This window comes from Sus scrofa, chromosome 6 (genome assembly GCF_054392235.1).
Source record: "Sus scrofa isolate SSC_HxYL_T2T_F1_AM1 chromosome 6, Sscrofa_HxYL_maternal_Yorkshire_Landrace_v2.0, whole genome shotgun sequence".
Lineage (NCBI taxonomy): Eukaryota > Metazoa > Chordata > Mammalia > Artiodactyla > Suidae > Sus > Sus scrofa.
In genome coordinates, this window is record NC_139388.1 from 159,781,234 (window position 1) to 159,799,821 (window position 18,588).

General features: G+C 47.6%; 1 protein-coding gene across 51 annotated transcripts in view; it reads left to right on the forward strand.

Annotated features, from left to right (window-relative positions):
• Positions 1 to 18,588, forward strand: part of DAB1 (DAB adaptor protein 1) — a 1,225,890-nt gene that overhangs the window by 1,199,229 nt on the left and 8,073 nt on the right. For 32 of the 51 annotated variants that reach the window (XM_021093137.2, XM_084957877.1, XM_084957882.1 and 29 more), the window contains 3 exon segments: positions 3,561 to 4,109; positions 8,744 to 8,871; positions 9,219 to 9,329. In XM_021093137.2, coding sequence (XP_020948796.1) covers positions 3,561 to 4,109; positions 8,744 to 8,871; positions 9,219 to 9,314 — 773 coding nt within the window. In that variant the 3' untranslated portion in view covers positions 9,315 to 9,329. 51 annotated transcript variants of the gene reach the window in all.

The following is an 18,588-nucleotide window of genomic DNA, read 5'->3' on the forward strand; positions in this document are numbered from 1 at the left end:
ATCATGATGGAGGTGAACACGGGCGACTGTGCAGACCCAGGGGAGAACCAGCTGAGTCTAGAGGGCAGAAGGGATGCTGAACCAAGTCTCAGAGAGCAGATGAGGGCAGCCACATGAAGAGGTAGGGGTGGCTTTGTGGGCAGATGGACCAGCCGAGACAAGAGAGCCAGGTGTGTTGTTTGCAGCTGCTTCAGGGAAGGGTGCCAGTGGGAGAGCAAATGGAAAATAGGGTTGAAGATGTCGGGGTTGACCCCCAATGTCAGGCTAAGTCCTCCGGGCCTTATGCTCAAGGTCATGGAGCACTGTACAGCTGACTCTTGAACAACACAGGCCTGAACTGCACGGGTCCACCTCTATGTGGATGTTTCACCATAAATCCTGCAGTAGTACCGCACCATCTCTGGTTGATTGATTCCATGGATGCAGAGCCAGGTGTACAGAGGGCCGACTGTGAGTTACGTGTGAGTGTTTCACTGTACAAGGTCCGTGCCCCAACCGTCATGTTGTTCAAGGGTCAACCGTATTTGCAATTTAGAAGAGTCCTCTGGTGGCATTCAGGAGGGTGGGGTGGAAGCCCAGCCAAGCCAAAAAAAAAAAAAAAGTCTGGCAGGAGGCTGAAGCCTTCCATCCGTTCACCAAAGCAAGCATCAGGGTTCGTGTGGTGGAGAGATCCAGTGCTCCTTTTTGATAGTCAGGATCTTTGGTCCTTTACTCTCCTTTCATGCCGTGAAATGAAACTCTCAGAGAACGTAACCTGCCTTCCCCATTTTTCAAAAATCAATCGAATGCGCTCAGTGTAGTATCAAGAGGAAATCAAAGAAAGCAAATTTGTATTAACAAGTTATGTCGTTAGTAAGGAAATACCCAGGTACAACCACACTAGAGAACATACCACGTGGTCAGGTGTGTGTGCCTGTGACTAGACTGAGCACGGGCCCCAGGCCACACGGTACAGGTGTGTCACGCTGCCTCCAACCCCATGATCACGGGCCGTGATTTTCCAACCTATTGGACACCTCTTGACTGTGTTCCAAATGGAACCAAACAGAGTCTTTCCTCAGTGTATACGAGGCTTACCTTCCTGAAGCACGAAGGGCATTAAAACGGCGCCAAGAAACTTTGAATTTCCAAGTGATTCCAAGCCCAGTCTATATCCCACTAACCATAACAGAAAGCAGACAGTTCTTGGTCAGGCATATCATCTCCCACATTATAGGATGACTAGTATCAATGCCAGTACTGTCCCCCCACCAAGTTATCCTGACAACCAAAACACACCCAGGAGTTCCCCAATCATCCCCTTGTCACACTCCCACCGAGAACCACTGAAGCCCATCAGAGTCAGTCAGAAAATAAGAATTGCAGAATTCTTAGTCTGCAGGTAGGTTCAAGTCACTGAATTATTCTATGATAGGCAGCAAAAGCAAGTTCAGGTGTCCGTGCCTACGCCTCTTCGCCCTGCTAATTTCCATTCCCTAGGACCAGTGATAAGGATGTTGTCTCCATTGTTGACATCCCTGGCCCATTCCATAAAAGTGTTTAACACCCTTAGATTAGTTAGCAGGAAGCCCGGGTGTCTTGCTTGTCTCTGCCCCTCTGGAGCCTCCTCATCTTAAAGGAAATGGACTGGCTTTGTAAGTTGGCTCTATCCCTTATCCATCAGTTGAAAGGCAGGTGGATCTGGGGCTATAGCACGATCAAGGAAGCCTGTGTGTGATTTCTCTGGGCTCGCCAGAGTCGTGGACACCGCCCAAGACAGGCCCAGCACCGTGGCACCTGCCTGTCTTCCCTTTGCAGGTCGCTAGGATACCATGCTTCCTGCCTTTTCTTTTCCTGGCTCACTGCTCTGTACCTTCAGATTCCTTCTGACAGCCCTAAAAATGCTCATTTGAGAAGCCGGTCTTCATCCTGTGCTCTGCCTGAACTGGTCATCTGTCTCCTGGGCTTGGTTGCAGCCTGGGAAGGGTTGGGGACCCCTGGAAGGACATGGGCGTCTCCCCCCAGGCCTACCGTGAGCAAAAACGTTCACTGGCTAGACCAGCTTTCTGGACTGTGATTAAGATCAGGAGTCAGTCTCGGCCCCTGGGTGAGGCAGCGTGGGGCCGCGGGAAGAACGCTGGATTTGGGGACAGATGACCTCAGTTCAGGTCCTGATCCCATCTTCTGTCAGCTCTGTGACCCTCAACACGGTACTTTTTGAGCATCAGTCTCTTTATCCCAAACCCTGCAGGGATTCTGTGATGAGGTGAAGCGCCTGATACTGTACCTAGCATGTTGCAAGCATTTACTAAGTGGAAATTATAATTGTTTCTTTTATTATGGTAAAAAGTGTCACTTGTGCTACCATTGTGACTCAGCAGGTTAAGAACCCGACTCATATCTATGAGGACAAAGGTTCGATCCCTGGCCTTGCTCAGTGGGTTAAGGATCGGGCATTGCCACGAGCTGCAGTGTAGGTTATAGATGCGACTTGGATCCAGTGTTGCAGTAGCTGGGGTGTAAGCCTGCAGCTGTGGCTCTGATTTCACCTCTAGCCTGGGAACTTCCATATGCCGCAGATGTGGCCCTAAAAGGAAAAAAACAAAAACAAAAAAAATTTTAAATGATATCTCACCTGAAAGGAATAATACAGCAAAAAATAATGGTAGCGTATATGAGTATACCCCACTGCAGTTTTGCAGTGCCCAACCTTTGCCACTGTATGAGGTGCTCTTCGGTAGACAGTAACCTCATTTTTTAAATCTCTAAAATTGACACAATAATAATATATAATAATACAGATAGCTACCTTTTCTTGCATGTCTGTTACATATCAAGGAAGGTACTAAGTACTTTATAGGCTCTGATTCACGTCATACTAATGGCTGACACATTCTGTGTCAGGTATAGGACTCTGTACCTTAAACATATAATCTCAAATGAATGTTTAACTCAGTGAGGCAGAGGGTGTTTATGCCCATTTTACAGATAAGTGGAGTCTTAAAAAGCTTCTTCAGCTCTCCCCAAATTCCACAGCTAAGAAGGGACCGTCTAAATCTTAGCCTTGGCCTCTAAAACTCTAGCCTTGGGATTCTTAATCATTTCACACACAGCTTCAGTGCTGTGTGAAGGAAGATGTTACAACCTCACTTTCCAACAAAGAGTCTGACTCTTGGAGAGCTGCAGCATTGGGGATATTCTGAGTCGAGCAAGGACGGGAGGCAAGGTTCTAAGCCAGGTCTGCCTGATTCAGTGCCCTGAGATCCACTGGTCCCCAAGACTGTGTGATGGCAGCAACCTTGAAGAAGTGCAGCAGCGTTGTTATTGGCCACCAGATATCTGCCTGGCTTGCTTCCTTGCCACATTCTAGTTTCTGCTTATGAGTCATCTCCTTAGGTTTTCCCAGACCATGCGTGGCTCCGGAAATAAGGCTCCAGGAGACTGGAACTCCTGCCATATTCACCTTTGCTTCCTAGTACACAGCCGACACTTCATAGCCGCTTGGTACCTTTCTGCCAATCACTGGACTCCCTGAATGATTCCTCTCCAGGGTGCCTGACACTTCTTTTTCGCCCTTGCAGGTTATGTTGCCATGGGCGCCGTCCTCCCATCCTTCTGGGGCCAGCAGCCCCTTGTCCAACAGCAGATCGCCATGGGTGCTCAGCCACCAGTCGCTCAGGTGATGCCGGGGGCTCAGCCCATCGCATGGGGCCAGCCGGGTCTCTTCCCTGCCACTCAGCAGCCCTGGCCCACCGTGGCCGGGCAGTTTGCGCCAGCCGCCTTCATGCCCACACAAACTGTTATGCCTTTGCCAGCTGCCATGTTCCAAGGTCCCCTCACCCCCCTTGCCACCGTCCCAGCCACGGGGGACTCCGCCAGGTCAAGTCCACAGACCGACAAGCCCCGGCAGAAAATGGGGAAAGAAATGTTTAAGGATTTCCAGATGGCCCAGCCTCCGCCCGTGCCCTCTCGCAAGCCCGACCAGCCCTCCCTCACGTGCACCTCAGAGGCCTTCTCCAGTTACTTCAGCAAAGTCGGGGTGGCGCAGGACACAGACGACTGTGACGACTTTGACATCTCCCAGTTGAATTTGACCCCTGTGACTTCTACCACGCCATCGACCAACTCACGTGAGTGCCTTTCTTCGGAGACCTAACCCCCTAAGGGCCATTGAGGCCTTGTTTCTGGAGGCACAGAAATCACCTCGGTTCCGTTCAATAGGCCTCTTTGTTTGTAGGACTACGACTGCTAACAGTGAGAGCCTCCAGTTATTAGGTTCCAGTTGCATGCACCTTCACTGTGTACTTTGCGTTTGTTTTTTGTGTTTTGCTTTTTAGGGCTGAACCCTCGACGTATGGAAGTCCTCAGGTGAGGGATCAAATCCGAGCCACATCTGCGACCTACACCACGGCTCACAGCAATGCCAGATCCTTAACCCACTGAGTGAGACCAGGGATCGAACCCGCATCCTCATTGTTCGTAACCCGCTGAGAAACAATGGGAACGCCCCGTGCTTTCTGTTTGTTGCTTGTACACTCCTGACAATGCTTGTGGCAAGTTTTGTTAGACCTGTTAGACAATAATGACAGTGAGGTTCAGAGACAAAGAGAACAGACAAAGGGGCAGAATGGAATACAAGCCTGTTATTTTTCTACCGTGTCACTCTGCCTCTTGTGTTTTTGTTCATTTGCTCATTCATTTATTCGTGTATGTATACCCCAGCTCTGACAGGCAGATTTGGGTATGGCTTATTGAACTAAGAAGGAGGAATGGTGGATGTGAATTTAAAAAAAAAAAAAAAAAAAGTGAGGAACAAGGATAAAAAATTAGAATCGAAAATTAAGATCGGGAGAACACTCAGGCCAGAGAGAGAGCAGCCATGAGGCCTCATATAGATGGCATAGCAAAAGCCAGAATCTGGCTCAAAGCTTCTAATGGTCAAAAAGAAAAAAGCATGGCGTGGCAGAAAGCTCTGGACTGGGAATCCAGAGAGCAGCTGGATTGCTTACTAGTTTTATGCCTGGGCAAGTCATTTTCATTCCTTGAGCCATAATTTCCTTGTCTATATTAGGCTAAGGGTCATAAAAAGGATTCAGTGGCGCATATACTAAAACACTACATCCCTCACAGAATCGGAAGTATTTTTATCACTGTTGTTGTGACATATTGCGTGGATTCGTGCAGAGTCCTGGACCAGGGTTCTAATCCTGTCTCCCCCGCCACGAGCCATGTCTTTGGGCAAGTGTGTGACTTCTCTTAACCTCCGCTGCCTCTTGGGTAAAATAAGTGACTTGGCTTTGAGAGCTCTGTGCCTTGACCTAGTTCTGGCATTCCTTGATTGCACCCCAGTTCACTTTTCTACTGCCCAGCATCTGGAAAACCAGAACCATGCAGCCAATCAGAATCCAGATCCACTTGGGCACCCAGATGCATGGTCAACATCATCCAGAGAAGGTGCCTAGGGAGCCAGCCTGTGCCTTGACTACTGATAAGGGGAAGGAAAAGGCTCATGGAACAATGAGTTTGGGGTTTTCATTGCTGTCACTGCCTAGTCAATACCATGAATTGTCCAAAAAAGCATCTCACGTTAACCAAATTAGATGGTGTCACTTCAGCCAGGTTCTGATGCTCTTCTGAGGATGAACCTCTTCTATGTGTGTAAACAACCTGCTTCCACTCAGGCCATGTGATCAACCAGGCGGGGGCATCTCTAGTCATTCCAGCTCACAGGGCTTCACTGAAGAATCCTGAATAAAAAAGGAAATGCTAGAGAAATGACAGCCATGCATAGGAAAACAAGCATCTTTTAAAAACACGTCTCTCTTTCCAGGGGCTTGTATGCTCGCTACAAATAAACAAGAGAAGTTGAAGGTCTTTGAGGAGAGGGAATATGTCCTAATCAGCCTCATGTGGCTTCATCTCGCATGTTGCTCGTGTAGTGTCTGCACACGGGAGGCATTTGGGAAAGGTAGAGAACCAAAGGAACAGAATATAGGCCATTCAGTTCCTGTCACATGTCAGCAGGGATTTGCACCCTTGGCACCATTGAGGTTTGGGCTCAGGTCATTCTCTGTGGGTGGCTGTCCTGCGTATTGCAGGATGTTTAGCAGTGTCCCTGGTCTCTACTCACAAGGGGCCCAGTAGCACACATCCTCTTCCCTTAGCCATGATAATCAAAAATGACTGGGAGGTCCCATTGTGGCTCAGTGAGTTATGAACCCAACTAGTACCCATGAGGACGCAGGTTCGATCCCTGGCCTCGCTCAATGGGTTGAGGATCTGGTGTTGCCATGAGCTGTGGTGTCGGTTGCAGATGCTGCTCGGATCTGGTGTTGCTGTGGCTGTGGTGTAGGCCAGCCGCTGCAGCTCCATTTTGACCCCTAGCCTGGGAACCTCCAGATGCCACAGATGAGGCCCTAAAAAGTAAAAATATAAAAATAAAAAATGATTCTAGGTTTTGCTGAATGTCCTGTGGGAGTGAAATTGCTCCAGATTTAGAACTACTATTTTAAAATATAGAGGGATTTCATAAAGCCTTCTAAAGATTAAGGCACTTGCCTAGGGAGTTCCTGTCATGGCTCAGCGGTAACAAGCCGACTAGTATCCATGAGGACTTGGGTTCGATCCCTGACCTTGCTCGGTGGATTAAGGATCCAGTGTTGCTGTGAGATGTGGTGTAGGTCTCAGACATGGCTCAGATCTGGTGTTGCTGTGGTTGTGGTGTAGACCAGCAGCTGTAGCTTTCATTAGACCCCTAGCCTGGGAACATCCGTATGCTGCAGGTGCAACCCTAAAAAGACAAAAAAAAAAAAACACTTGCCTGAATGAACTTTGAGTTACACATCCCGTTGATTCCATCCAATAAGTTTGAGCAGTATACCTCTCAGAATCAGCATCTTGGTCAGAATTCTCAGCCTTTAGTAAGCAAGAAACCATGTGAAATGCAATCTAGAATCCAATTATGCTAATAATTATTAATCATCTACCACATATCAAAGTGTTTTCATACATCTTATTTAACTCCAACATGACTGGTGGGTTTTGTTATCATCTCAGGAAACAAAGCAGACTTCCTCTTTTAAAAAAACAATTCAAAATATTCTATTTTAAAGAAAAGGAGTGAAACCTGTTTTGTTGTTGTTGTTTTGTTGTTGTTGTTTTGTCTTTTTTCCTTTTTCTAGAGCCGCACCTGTGGCATATGGAGGTTCCCAGGCTAGGGTTTCAATCGGAGCTACAGCTGCCGGCCTACACCAGAGCCACAGCAACGCGGGATCTGAGCCACGTCTGCAACCTACACCACAGCTCATGGCAACGCCGGATTCTTAACCTACTGAGCAAGGCCAGGGATTGAACCCACAACCTCATGGTTCCTAGTTGGATTCGTTAACCACTGAGCCATGACAGGAACTCCAAACCTGTTTTTATATTCTCTTCATCAGCTTCACCTTTCGAATGTTCTGAGTGGAATGGAATCAAAAGTAAACCTCAGATAGAAATAGAAAAACGCAGTGGAGGGGGGACCATGTCAGATTTGTGTTAAATCCCAGTGCTTGTGTTTCATAGCTGCCTTAACTCTAAGAAAGGAACGTCACCTGAGTGGCTGTTTCTTCATCGGTAAAAGACAGTAGGTACAGTGCCACCTTGCAGGGTTTCTATTAGAGGGCATAGTGAATGCAAAGCGCCCAGCACCGTGTATAGGTCACTGGCACATAGGAAATAACGTCATCACTCTACAGAGAGGTTCATCGAGGCAAAAGCAACTCACCAAGTTTTATAATCACTGTCTGATAAGCAGCCAGATTTTGTAAATTCTGGAAAGGAGTGGCAGGGAGGCCTTATCAGTGGCTTTTGAAATTCAGCTACTGAAATCAAAGCCAGGCACCCCTCCTTCGAGGCTGAGCCAGTGCTGGCTATTTTCAATGCCAAGTTAGAAATTATTGAAAGGAGAATAGTTTCTAGTGGCATGTTTGTTATAAACCCCTGGCAGAAAGAAGACAAGGAAAATGTGGGATGATCAGGACAGGAAAACGCATGTCCTTATGGAACAAGGACCAAGTGCCAGCTGTGAAGTTGCCATCAGCTACGTCTCTTTGCCCAGAGAGTGAGACAGTCTTTATTCTGCACAGTAGTGAAATACCTACTGTGTGCCAGGATACAAAGCCTACTTCTAACCACTTGCCGGTTCTGTGGCTGTGAGCAGTTTAGCAACCTTCACATTCCTTACCTATAAAATCGGGAGAACCCCTACCTCCAAGAGCCTTTATACAGATTGGAGATTATTGCCTCTCAAATGTCGGATGGTTTATGACACATGGAAGGCACTCAATAAACGCGTATCACTGCCCTCTTATCTATGTGTTCTTTTTGTATGATGTTAAGAAAGAGAGGGAAAAGTGAGCCTCAACCCGAGACTGCGGAAAAACAGTTTCTGATACAGTAGGCGTGTCTGGGGAGGGGCCAAGAATTTGCATTCCTAACCTGTGCCCAGATGTGGCTGATCCAGCTGATCCAGGGACCATCCCTGGAGGACCCCCCCACCCCCACATGACCCATCTCTGTGGACCAGCTCCTTCCTGACTGTCAAGGATGTGAGAAGATGAGAGACATAGGTATCGAGGAGGTATTGAATGATTTACTTGTGATAGGAAGAGGAGCCCTGGGCTTTGACTCAAATAGAACCAGATCCCTAAGGTTTCTGTGGGGGCTGCCTGGTTGCCCACCAGATACTTAGGATGTTTTCTTATTTTGCATGGTCTCCGTGTAGCTCCCACCCCAGCCCCCAGACAGACCTCTCCATCCAAATCATCTGCATCCCACGCCAGTGATCCAACCACTGATGACATCTTTGAAGAGGGCTTTGAAAGTCCCAGCAAGAGCGAAGAGCAAGAAGCCGTAAGTGACCCGGCTGATTCTTTCTGGTTCTGTCTTTCTTTGGTTTCAGACCTCTGTGTCTGAAACGGACAATGCATGGGGAAACCTATGTCGAAAAGAATGCTGCCTCAGATGCTTATATTCTAACGGGGTTGCTGAGGGGCTTCTCCCCGGTGTTCAAATGAGCAGCTGAGAATGGATATCCTCGTTGCTACATGTTGTCACACTGGCGGAAGTGGCGTCCTCTTAAGGGAAGCGCTGCCTCCGTTACAATGACTGATTGTGTGTGTGCATGAAAGTATGCCCAGCTGTCTTATATTTTCAGTTACTGAAAAGAAAAAAAAAAGTGTTATCTTCTTGTGTTCTAGCCTGATGGGTCACAGGCCTCATCCAACAGTGATCCATTTGGTGAGCCCAGTGGGGAGCCCAGTGGTGATAATATAAGTCCACAGGCCGGTAGCTAGATAGCACAGGTCTGGGTAGGTATCTGTCTTTTTGATCTCCCACCCTGAAGCCATCCGCTTTCCCTTCTGCTTGTTGTTTATCCCCGAAGTCACTCCCCTGATGTTTGCACCATCTCGCCTTGCCTGGTGTCTGTTTTCCCCTTGTTTATCCTCATGGATGCATGACCTTTGACATCTCTTGGGAGGTAGGGGTAGAGGTGTGGGGTGGGGAATGATCATGTATTAACGCTGTGTTCTAAGTGGGCGGCGGTGGTAGAAGGAGGCCTGGTCCAAACTCCTTAACGTGGAATCAGGTCCTTTAAGCATCAACCATCTGAGAGGGGCTCCTTCTGCTCACCCCAATCCTTTCTCAGCGCGATGTGGTCCAGATGCTTAAATTCTTTCAGCAGTGTGTCACTGCACCTGCTTATATGCCACTGACCTCAGAGGGTCACCAACCAAACACACGGAGAAGCCAGGCTAAGAAACAAGAATAAGCAGTGCTTGAAGTAAGGTCACTGGACATGGGGCAGGTGGGGGGGGGGGTGTCACGCGAGCCCACTTTGGCCAAAAGGGGCCCCCTCGCACCCTTTCCCATGTGAAAATGGAGTTCAAAGCTCAAAGGCGCATGGCACTTGCTTCTGGGCTCTGCTGTTTGCACCTGTGCTGCAGCCTGTAGCTTGCCACCAACCCACTTCAGATTCCATCAGCAGCTACTTCAAGAGGGGGCCCTTACATTTACTCAAAGTGGTTTGGGGCACTTGAATTTCAATACATCTGATTTGATGGAAAGAAAGAGGGGCTGATGAAGTGAACTTTCTCGGGAGACAGAAGTACCCCTTGTTACCCAGACATGATTTCTAAGGTCACTCTTTGACAAATGCGTTCAATTTTCAGATACCTTTCTAGTTTTCCATAAATGTGTTAGAACTGCAAGGCCATACCGACAGAGCTCCTTTTTTTTTTTAGGCCTGAACAGCATGGTCAGAACCATTAAAATGGTAAATAGTTTTCACTGTTGGTAAATGGATTCTGAGGTTGCCTTGGAATCAGTTGCCGTTCGTGTGTAAGTCATTCTGCTGGTTATTGAAAGTGCGCACAGTGTGTTGAAAGTACATTTGGTTAATAGATTTTGTGATTAAAGAACATCGCATACCATACATTTTGCCACGTTTCACCTCAGTACAATTGCACATGAGAACACCATGTAAATGACCGTCTAAAAAATCCGATCTTGGAGTTCCCGCTGTGGCTCAGTGGAAACGAATCTGACTAGTATCCATGAGGACACAGGTTCGATCCCTAGCCTCGCTCAGTGGGTTAAGGATCCGGCACTGCCATGAGTGAAGGTGTAGGTCGCAGACACAGCTCGGATTTGGCGTTGCTGCAGTTGTGGTGCCAGTGGTGGCTATAGCTCCGATTTGACCGCTAGCCTAGGAACCTCCATATGCCATGGATATGGCCCTAAAAAGACAGGAAAAAAAATTTTTTTTTTTTAATTAAAAATCCAGTCTTTCAAAGCGGTTTGGGGAGCTTGTAACACGGGCAAAGTCAATGTTCCAGGAAAGACAAAAGTTGGAGGTCATGAGTGGACGCCTTGGGAAGATTCCCCCAAGAGGTTTTTTTGCCCGTGATGTATGTTTTATTGCACATGCTCAACCTTGCCTTGGAAAATCTGACAAGTGAACTAGGGGTGACAAGAGCCATTCGTCCGGATAACCGCCGACCTTATCCTAACATTGAAGTTCTTCTAGAGAAGAAAGATGACATAGGGCATTTGCGGATCCATGTTTCCCACCCTCATCTTTATGAGCCTATTCTGCTCAAGGTGGTCGTACAGACTGTTTTGTGGGGCCTGTTCCATGTTGGGTGCTCTGACTAGAACCCCAGGCCAAGGCTGAGTTGTGAATCGATGTGGCATGGTGCAGTGGGAAGAGCTCAGGATTCAGAGTTTGAGTTCAAACTCTAGCTCAGCTGCTTAACCGCAGGGGATCCCAGGCAGGAACCACACTTTCTGGTGAGTGTCAGTTTATGTGCTGGAAGGGGCAGTGTATCCATTACATTAACTGCAATAGCATATGGAGAGAGACGCTTGGTACTCAGCTTAAAAATCTGGGTTCTAGACCAGGAGTGAATTCAGAATCTGGCGCTAGCACTTAGAGCTAGGTGACCCTGATGAGATTTCATAGCGCTTCTCTATCTTGTTTTAAAAAATAAAGATAGGAGTCCCCATCGTGCAGAAATGAATCCGACTAGGAACCATGAGGTTGTAGGTTTGATCTCTAGCCTTGCTCAGTGGGTTGAGGATCCGGCGTTACTGTGAGCTGTGGTGTAGGTCACAGATGTGGCTTGGATCTGACATTGCTGTGGCTGTGGTGTAGGCTGGCAGCTATAGCTCCGGTTAGACCCCAAGCCTGGGAACCTCCATATGCCACAGGTGCAGCCCTAAAAAGACAAAAGACAGAAAAAAAGGGGGGGGAATAAACTTAGTGTCCTCATAGGGTTACTGTTTGGACAAAACGAGGTGATGTATGTGGAGCCCTTAACACAGTGTCTGACACAGAGGATGCGGCCAAGTTGCCATCAGCACCACGACCACCACATACACGCTCAGTAAATGCGGTTCTCCCCTCCCCGGGTTTTATACACTTAGCCCCTTCGTTCTTCTGTTGAATAAATTCTACCGTAAGGACCCAGGCCAACGGCTGGGAGCTTTTGCTTTGTACCTTCCTCTTTGCAAGTAATTAATTTTCACTATGCCTCAAAACAGCTTTTTCTCCAAAAAGAAAAACCCTACTTCTTCATTCTCTGGCTTGCCGTGTCCCATAATCAGAACAACCCCTGTTAGGGCCTCACAGGCCTCCTTTCACTTCTCACAAAAACAAGCAGCCTTATCTTAGATTGCCATATAAATCGTAATAAGTAGCTCCCAGCTCCAAAGGAGTGCTAGGCTGTAATCTTCAATGAAGCAATTTTCTTCCTTTCAGAGCTTAGTCTGGCAATTTCACAATTGCCTATCAAGAATCTCATGCCAAGAGGCTGATGCCAGCCTTGCAGGCATATCCCTTAAGACACCCACGAGGGACGCCCAGATGAGCCTTTGGGGCCCCTCCTTCAAGAGCAGCCACAAGCTACATTTGATCTTTCTGTCTCCATCCCATTCACCTGTCCTTCCAACTGGAAACTTATTGACTGCAATTTCGTAGTGCCTTTTCCAGGCCTTTGGAGAAAGGCTACGATGCAGGGGTAGTTACGTCCATGCCTCTATCTTCCCCTCTGCCTCTGAACAGTTGGAAAGCAAGGGTCTCTTTCTTCTTATCGCCCTTGCAGCCATTATCTCCAGCTGCTTTTTATTAGAAATGCCCACACAATTCTGAGTAGTAAGGGTGACATCTGTTGATAAGTTAAACCATATCCCACCCTAGTCAGGAAACAGACAGCCTCAATCCTCGCAGAGGGAAGCTTCAGGGCCAATCTCAAAGAGCATTTCGGTTTTAGCAATAAAAGGGACTCTCTTCCATTATTTCATTTTTTTCCCTACCCTCCCATCTGGGAGAATCACGTGTCTTTGAAAGACTGGGTCAACAGGAGCAAAAAAAAAAAAAAGGGGGGGGGGGAGCCCAAATAATATTATAATAGCTGGTGTGGGAATGGCAGGTAATTTATACTTCACTGATGTGTGGCTCGAGCAATTTTAAGGGCGAAATGTTAGCTTTGGAGGAGATGAAAGAAAAATGAAAACATTTATTTGGTTAAATAGCTAAGTAAATAAACTGCCTATCAGACTCTCCCAGCTGTCAAGTCAAAGTAGCAGCTGTAACAATGGGGAATTGTTTGGTCTGTCTCCCTTCGTAACAATAGATATTGCCATAAATAATGTCACTGTCATTTTTTTAATACCGATCTTGATAGTGGGAACCCAAGACATATAAAATATTACCAGATGGATTTTTAATGTTCAAAGAAGAAGAAAGCAGAACTTCAGATGCTTTGGGAGGGAGATTAAAAAAAGAAAGAAAGAAAAGAAATGACCAGACTCGGGGGACTTGGGTCTGAGTTATGTTTCCAAAGCAGGCTTCCTTGGGCAGGACCTCAGATAACCCCTCGAGTCCCTGGTCCCCATGGATAGGTGACAATGGGTAATTGCAACAGCTCCCTCCCCAGGCTCTCCCAGAATCAGAAAATATGAATACGAAAGTAGAAGCTTTGAAAGTAAAATACATGTGTTTGGCGTTATTATTACCATTCCATTTTAAAATAGAATCACACAACAAAGAGCCTTATACAAAGAATCACAAGAATGGAAAATAATCTCTTTCTGATGGCCATGGTACTCTGAGGCATGTGCGAGCCGAGTTAGTCTAGGCGAGAGATGGGAAGGTCTGAGGGCCATGTCGGCTGAGGCCAGGTTGCAGAGGTGGGCTTGATGCCCAGGGATATTACAAGGTGGAATCAGGAGGAGGTTAAGACTGGGAAGTGGGAGGTGAGCAAGAAGAGAGCATAAGCTAGGATGACCCCTGCCTTCCTGGCTGGGGGTTCGGGGTGCTGCCTGGGACTGTGTTGGGAACGCAGAGCCACATGCTTGAGCAGAAAGAAAGTGTACTTAGGGACCAGTGGTAGTTCAGGTGCCTGTGAACTTGCAGGTGGAGATGCTGGTAGATCGCTGCATCCAAGACTCCGGAGGACAAAAGACAAGAGGTGGAGATTTCAACATGGGTTTTAGCCCCCAGCGTAGTGGGCACAACTAGAAACCCCTGATCATTTAGACCGGAGGTCAGCAAACTCTCTGTAACTGTTTATGCTTTGTGGGCCATCTGGCCTCAGTCACAACTGACTACTGTTGTAGCAGGAAAGCAGCAGAGGACTTTCCTTGTGGCTCAGCAGGTTAAGGATCTGGAATTGTCACTGCTGTGGCTCAAGTTTGATCCCTGGCCCAGGAATTTCCACATCCCATAGATGTAGTCCAAGGAAAAAAAAAAAGGTACATGGAGGACTGGCTCTGAGTTCCAGTAATACTTTATTTACAAAAAAAAAAAAAAGGTAGCCCCTAAAACTGGACAATGGACTGTTATGTGCTGACCTCCGATTTTTTTTTCCTTTTTATTTCTTTTTTTGGGTGTGCGGGGTGCACACCTGCAGTCTATAGAAGTTCCCAGGCTAGGGGTCAAATTGGAGCTGCAGCTGCTAGCCTACACCGCAGCCATAGGAACATGGGATCCAAGCCAAGTCTTTGACCTACACTACAGCTCACAGCAATGCCGAATCCTTAACCCACTGAGTGAGGCCAGGGATCAAACCCACATCCTCATGGATACTAGTTGGACAGGTTCATTACTACTGAAGGGAACTCCCTGCTGACCTCTGATTTAGATCTCACTCACTGTTTCAGGAATTACTCTGCAGAAGGTAACGCAAGTAGCCTTGCACTTACTACTACTACTAAAATAAATTTAAAAATTACTAGTGTGTTTATAAGCACTTTTATAAACATCACTTACTTCAATTTGCAGGCTAGGGGTTGAATCAGAGCTGGAGCCACCGGCCTACACCACAACCACAGCAACATCAAATCTGAGCCGCATCTGCGACCCACACCACAGCTCGTGGCAACACCAGATCTGTAACCCACTGAGTGAGGCCAGGGATGGAACTAGTCCTCATGGATACTAGTCAGCTTTGTTTCTGCTGAGCCATGGCAGGAATTCCACATAAGTACTTTTATTATTCCTGTTTCACAAATATAACAGGTAAGGTAGAGAGGTTAATGATTTGTGGACATCACAAGGTCCACACCTTAATGGGGCTAGGATTTGAACTAGACCCAGATTAAATAACATAAGCACACTCAACCAGGACCGGGCTACCTGGGTCTTAGCAGCCTCACTTTGACTTAATTGCTTGTGAAGTGAGGCAGATGGCTTCAATTTCTGACCTTTGGTCTTCTCTTCTGTAAAGTAATTCCCAGAGTTCCCACCATGGCTCAGCAGTTAACACACCCAACTAGTATCCATGACGATGTGGGTTCCATCCCTGGCCTTGCTCAGTGGGTTAAGGATCCAGCATTGCGGTGAGCGTGTGGTGTAGGTCATAGACTCAGCTCAGATCTGGCATTGCAGTGGCTGTGGCAGCTGCAGCTCTGATTCGACCCCTTGTCTGGGAACCTCCATATGCCACGGGTGTGGCCCTAAAGAGATTTAAAAAAAAAAAAAAAAAGGCAATTCCCTTAGGCCCTTCTGACTCTCACATTCTTGGGCCTTCTAACCTGCCTGGGGTCATCCAACCAGAGCATGGAAGACCCTATTCTCAAACAAGATCTTCCAGCAGCACCCGTCGCCTGGGCTGGCTCATTCCCAGATAATGAAGGGGAGCTCAAATGTCCCTTCAGTATGTTGACTTCATTAGGGTTCCCTGTGACTGTCTGCTGGAGGTCCGGGACCCACTCCTGACCAGCAGGAGCCTACCTGCTTATGGCAGAGAACCGCTGATTGCCGTGTGCAGAGCAGACAGTTTGTGCCAGTTGTTAGTATTATTGGGAACATGCAAAATTCATCAGAACACATGCACACCCCTTGGGAACTCAGATTGTGCATCTGTGTGTTCACCAAGTGGGTTTTGGCAGCCGGAGACCCCAGGAAGCGAGCACACTTGGCAGCACCTTCAGTCTCTAAGGCATCGTGGATAAATCCATCCTGTGTTTTGAAGACTTTCCTACCCTGAAGGTCAGATGTTCAGGCTGAAAGTGGTTCAGCCTTTGGCTTGTTTTTTTTTGTTTCTTTGTTTGTTTTTTTCCCTTACCTTTGAATAATAGGGACAGGAAGATTCCCACCACCTGTTAGAAGTCTTTATGTCATATGAGGTCACCTATGACTTGTTACCATGGTGGTGATGTCACAGACCCCAATGTACAGATGAAGAGACTGAGGCCCAGGTGAAATGCCTGCCTCAGTTCATACAAGGCATTGGGAAGATGGCTGGAGTCTTTGCGGCTCTAAAACCCATGCATCCTTCATGGATTCAGATGGAGCTTTGGTTATGTCAGCTTTATTTTCACTCTCTGGTTACCACTGCCTTTTTCATTTTGACAAGCCAGGCAAAGAACTAGGCCCAGGTGTTGGGGCCAAAAGACCCTGAGGCTGAAGTTGCTGCCGAGGCAGGGTGATGCTGAGGGACTAAGCTTTGGCTCGCCTCCCAGCTGCAGTCTGACCCCAGCTTGGCTCAGTGTGGCTCTCACCCCCCGGCTCCCAGATGGGCTGGAAATGGGCTTGCTTAGCAACGAGACTGCATGGCGCGTTGACCTCTCGTCTGAGACCACCTTTCTCAGCATGCCACGTCTTCCCCCACCCATCATTTGTTCTGGACATACCTTTGCTCCATGTAGCCAAGCTTTCCAAAAACAAGCCCAAGAAGAATGAAATGGATGCAAAGTATTGGGCACAATTTAGGTGGCTTTCCAAAGGAGCTCCTCTGAATGTGGCATAGGAAGCTATTTGCCTGTATACTTCAAGACAGATAGCTGAGGACAGGTAGGGAAAGTGAGAGAAGAGGCACAGAGATGAGAGTCTAGACCCTGGGCTGCCCTCCTGGCTCTCCACTATTTCCTGCAGACTTTGGGGAACACGATGCTTACATCTGGGGACCTCTCTTTCTTCCTGGGGACCTCTGTTTCTTCCTGGAGGAAAGGAACTGTCAGACTGAGGGCCCTTCTTGCTCTGATGTTCCACCGGAGGGATCCTGTGGCAGTGAAGAGGCGAGTGGGTTTAGACAGAGCTGGGTGTGTTTACATGAAACTCTCGAGAAAACAAACCTAATCCACAGTGGTCAAAAGCAGATCAGTGGTTGCCACACCGGAGTGAGGGGCTGGCTGAGAGGGACCCGGGAAGGTTTTAGGGTAAGGACATGTTCTGTAGATTGACTGCTCTGGGGAGAGCCAGATGGGTTTGTATAGATCACAGCTCATCGAACTGCACACTTGAAACGGGAACATTTCATTGTATGCAAATTATGCCCCAAGGAAATTCCCCTCGGGGCAGATCAGAAAGGAATCTGACTAGGAACCATGAGGTTGCAGGTTTGTTCCCTGACCTCACTCAGTGGGTTAAGAATCTGGCCTTGCCGTGAGCTGTGGTGTAGGTTGCAGACACGGCTCAGATCTGGCGTGGCTGTAGCTCTGGCGTAGGCTGGCAGCTACAGCTCCAGTTAGACCCCTAGCCTGGGAACCTCCATATGCGGCCCTAAAAAGACAAAAAAAGACCAAAAATAAACAAATAAATAAATAAATAAAGGGGGGTTCCTAATGTGGCAAAATGGGATCACCTTGGCAGCATGTCTGTAGCCCTAGGTGACAGGTTTCGATCCTTAGCCTGGCACAATGGCTTAAAGGACCCGGCATGGCCGCAGGTGCAGGCAGTGTAGGCTGCAGCTCTGGCTCATATCTGATCCCTGACCCAAGAATTCCATATGCCAAGAGGCAGCCGGAAAAGAAAAAAAAAGAAAGAATAGATAAATTCATAGAGCTGGAAAGTAAATTCAAGGTTAGTTCCTAAGGGCTGGGAGTCAGGGGGACCAAAGGGTTACTGCTTAATAGGTACAGCCTCTATTTGGGATAAAGAAAGACATTTAGCGGAGTTCCCATTGTGGCTTAGTGGGTTACGAACCCAACTAGTATCCATGAGGATGTGGGTTTGATCCTTAGCCTTGCTCAGTGGGTTAAGAATCCAGCATTGCCATGAGATATGGTGTAAGTTGCAGTCGTGGCTTGGATCCCACTTGGCTGTGGCTGTGGCGTAGACCGGCAGCTGCAGCTCCTATTTGACCCCTAGCCTGGAACTTCTATATGACACAGGTTCGGCCCTAAAAATAAAAAAAGAAAGAGAGATTTAGAAAGGGCAGTGATGGATGCACAACATTGTGAATGTAATAAATGTCCCTGAGTTGTATGCTTAAAAATGAGTAAAATGGCAAATACAGTGCTTTTTAATTGTAGTGCAATTGAAAAGTGAACAAAAATAAACCAATCTGGTTCTACCCCAGCTGTGCCGTGTACTGGCTGAGTGGTCTAGAGCCAGTCACCAAACTCGGGGGAGCCTTGGTTCCTCCCTGTACATGGCAGTGGGAATTCCCAGGTTGCCATGGTCCAGGGTGGGATCACATATGTGATGGAGGAAAGCCCTTTCTAGACCGTAAAGATTTCTGTAAATATAAGCTATTGTTATCATCTCATTCTCTGATTCCGCTGAATTCAGACTTCTTACCTAAAGGAGTCTGCAAACACGTGGACATCTCTATTATCCACCAG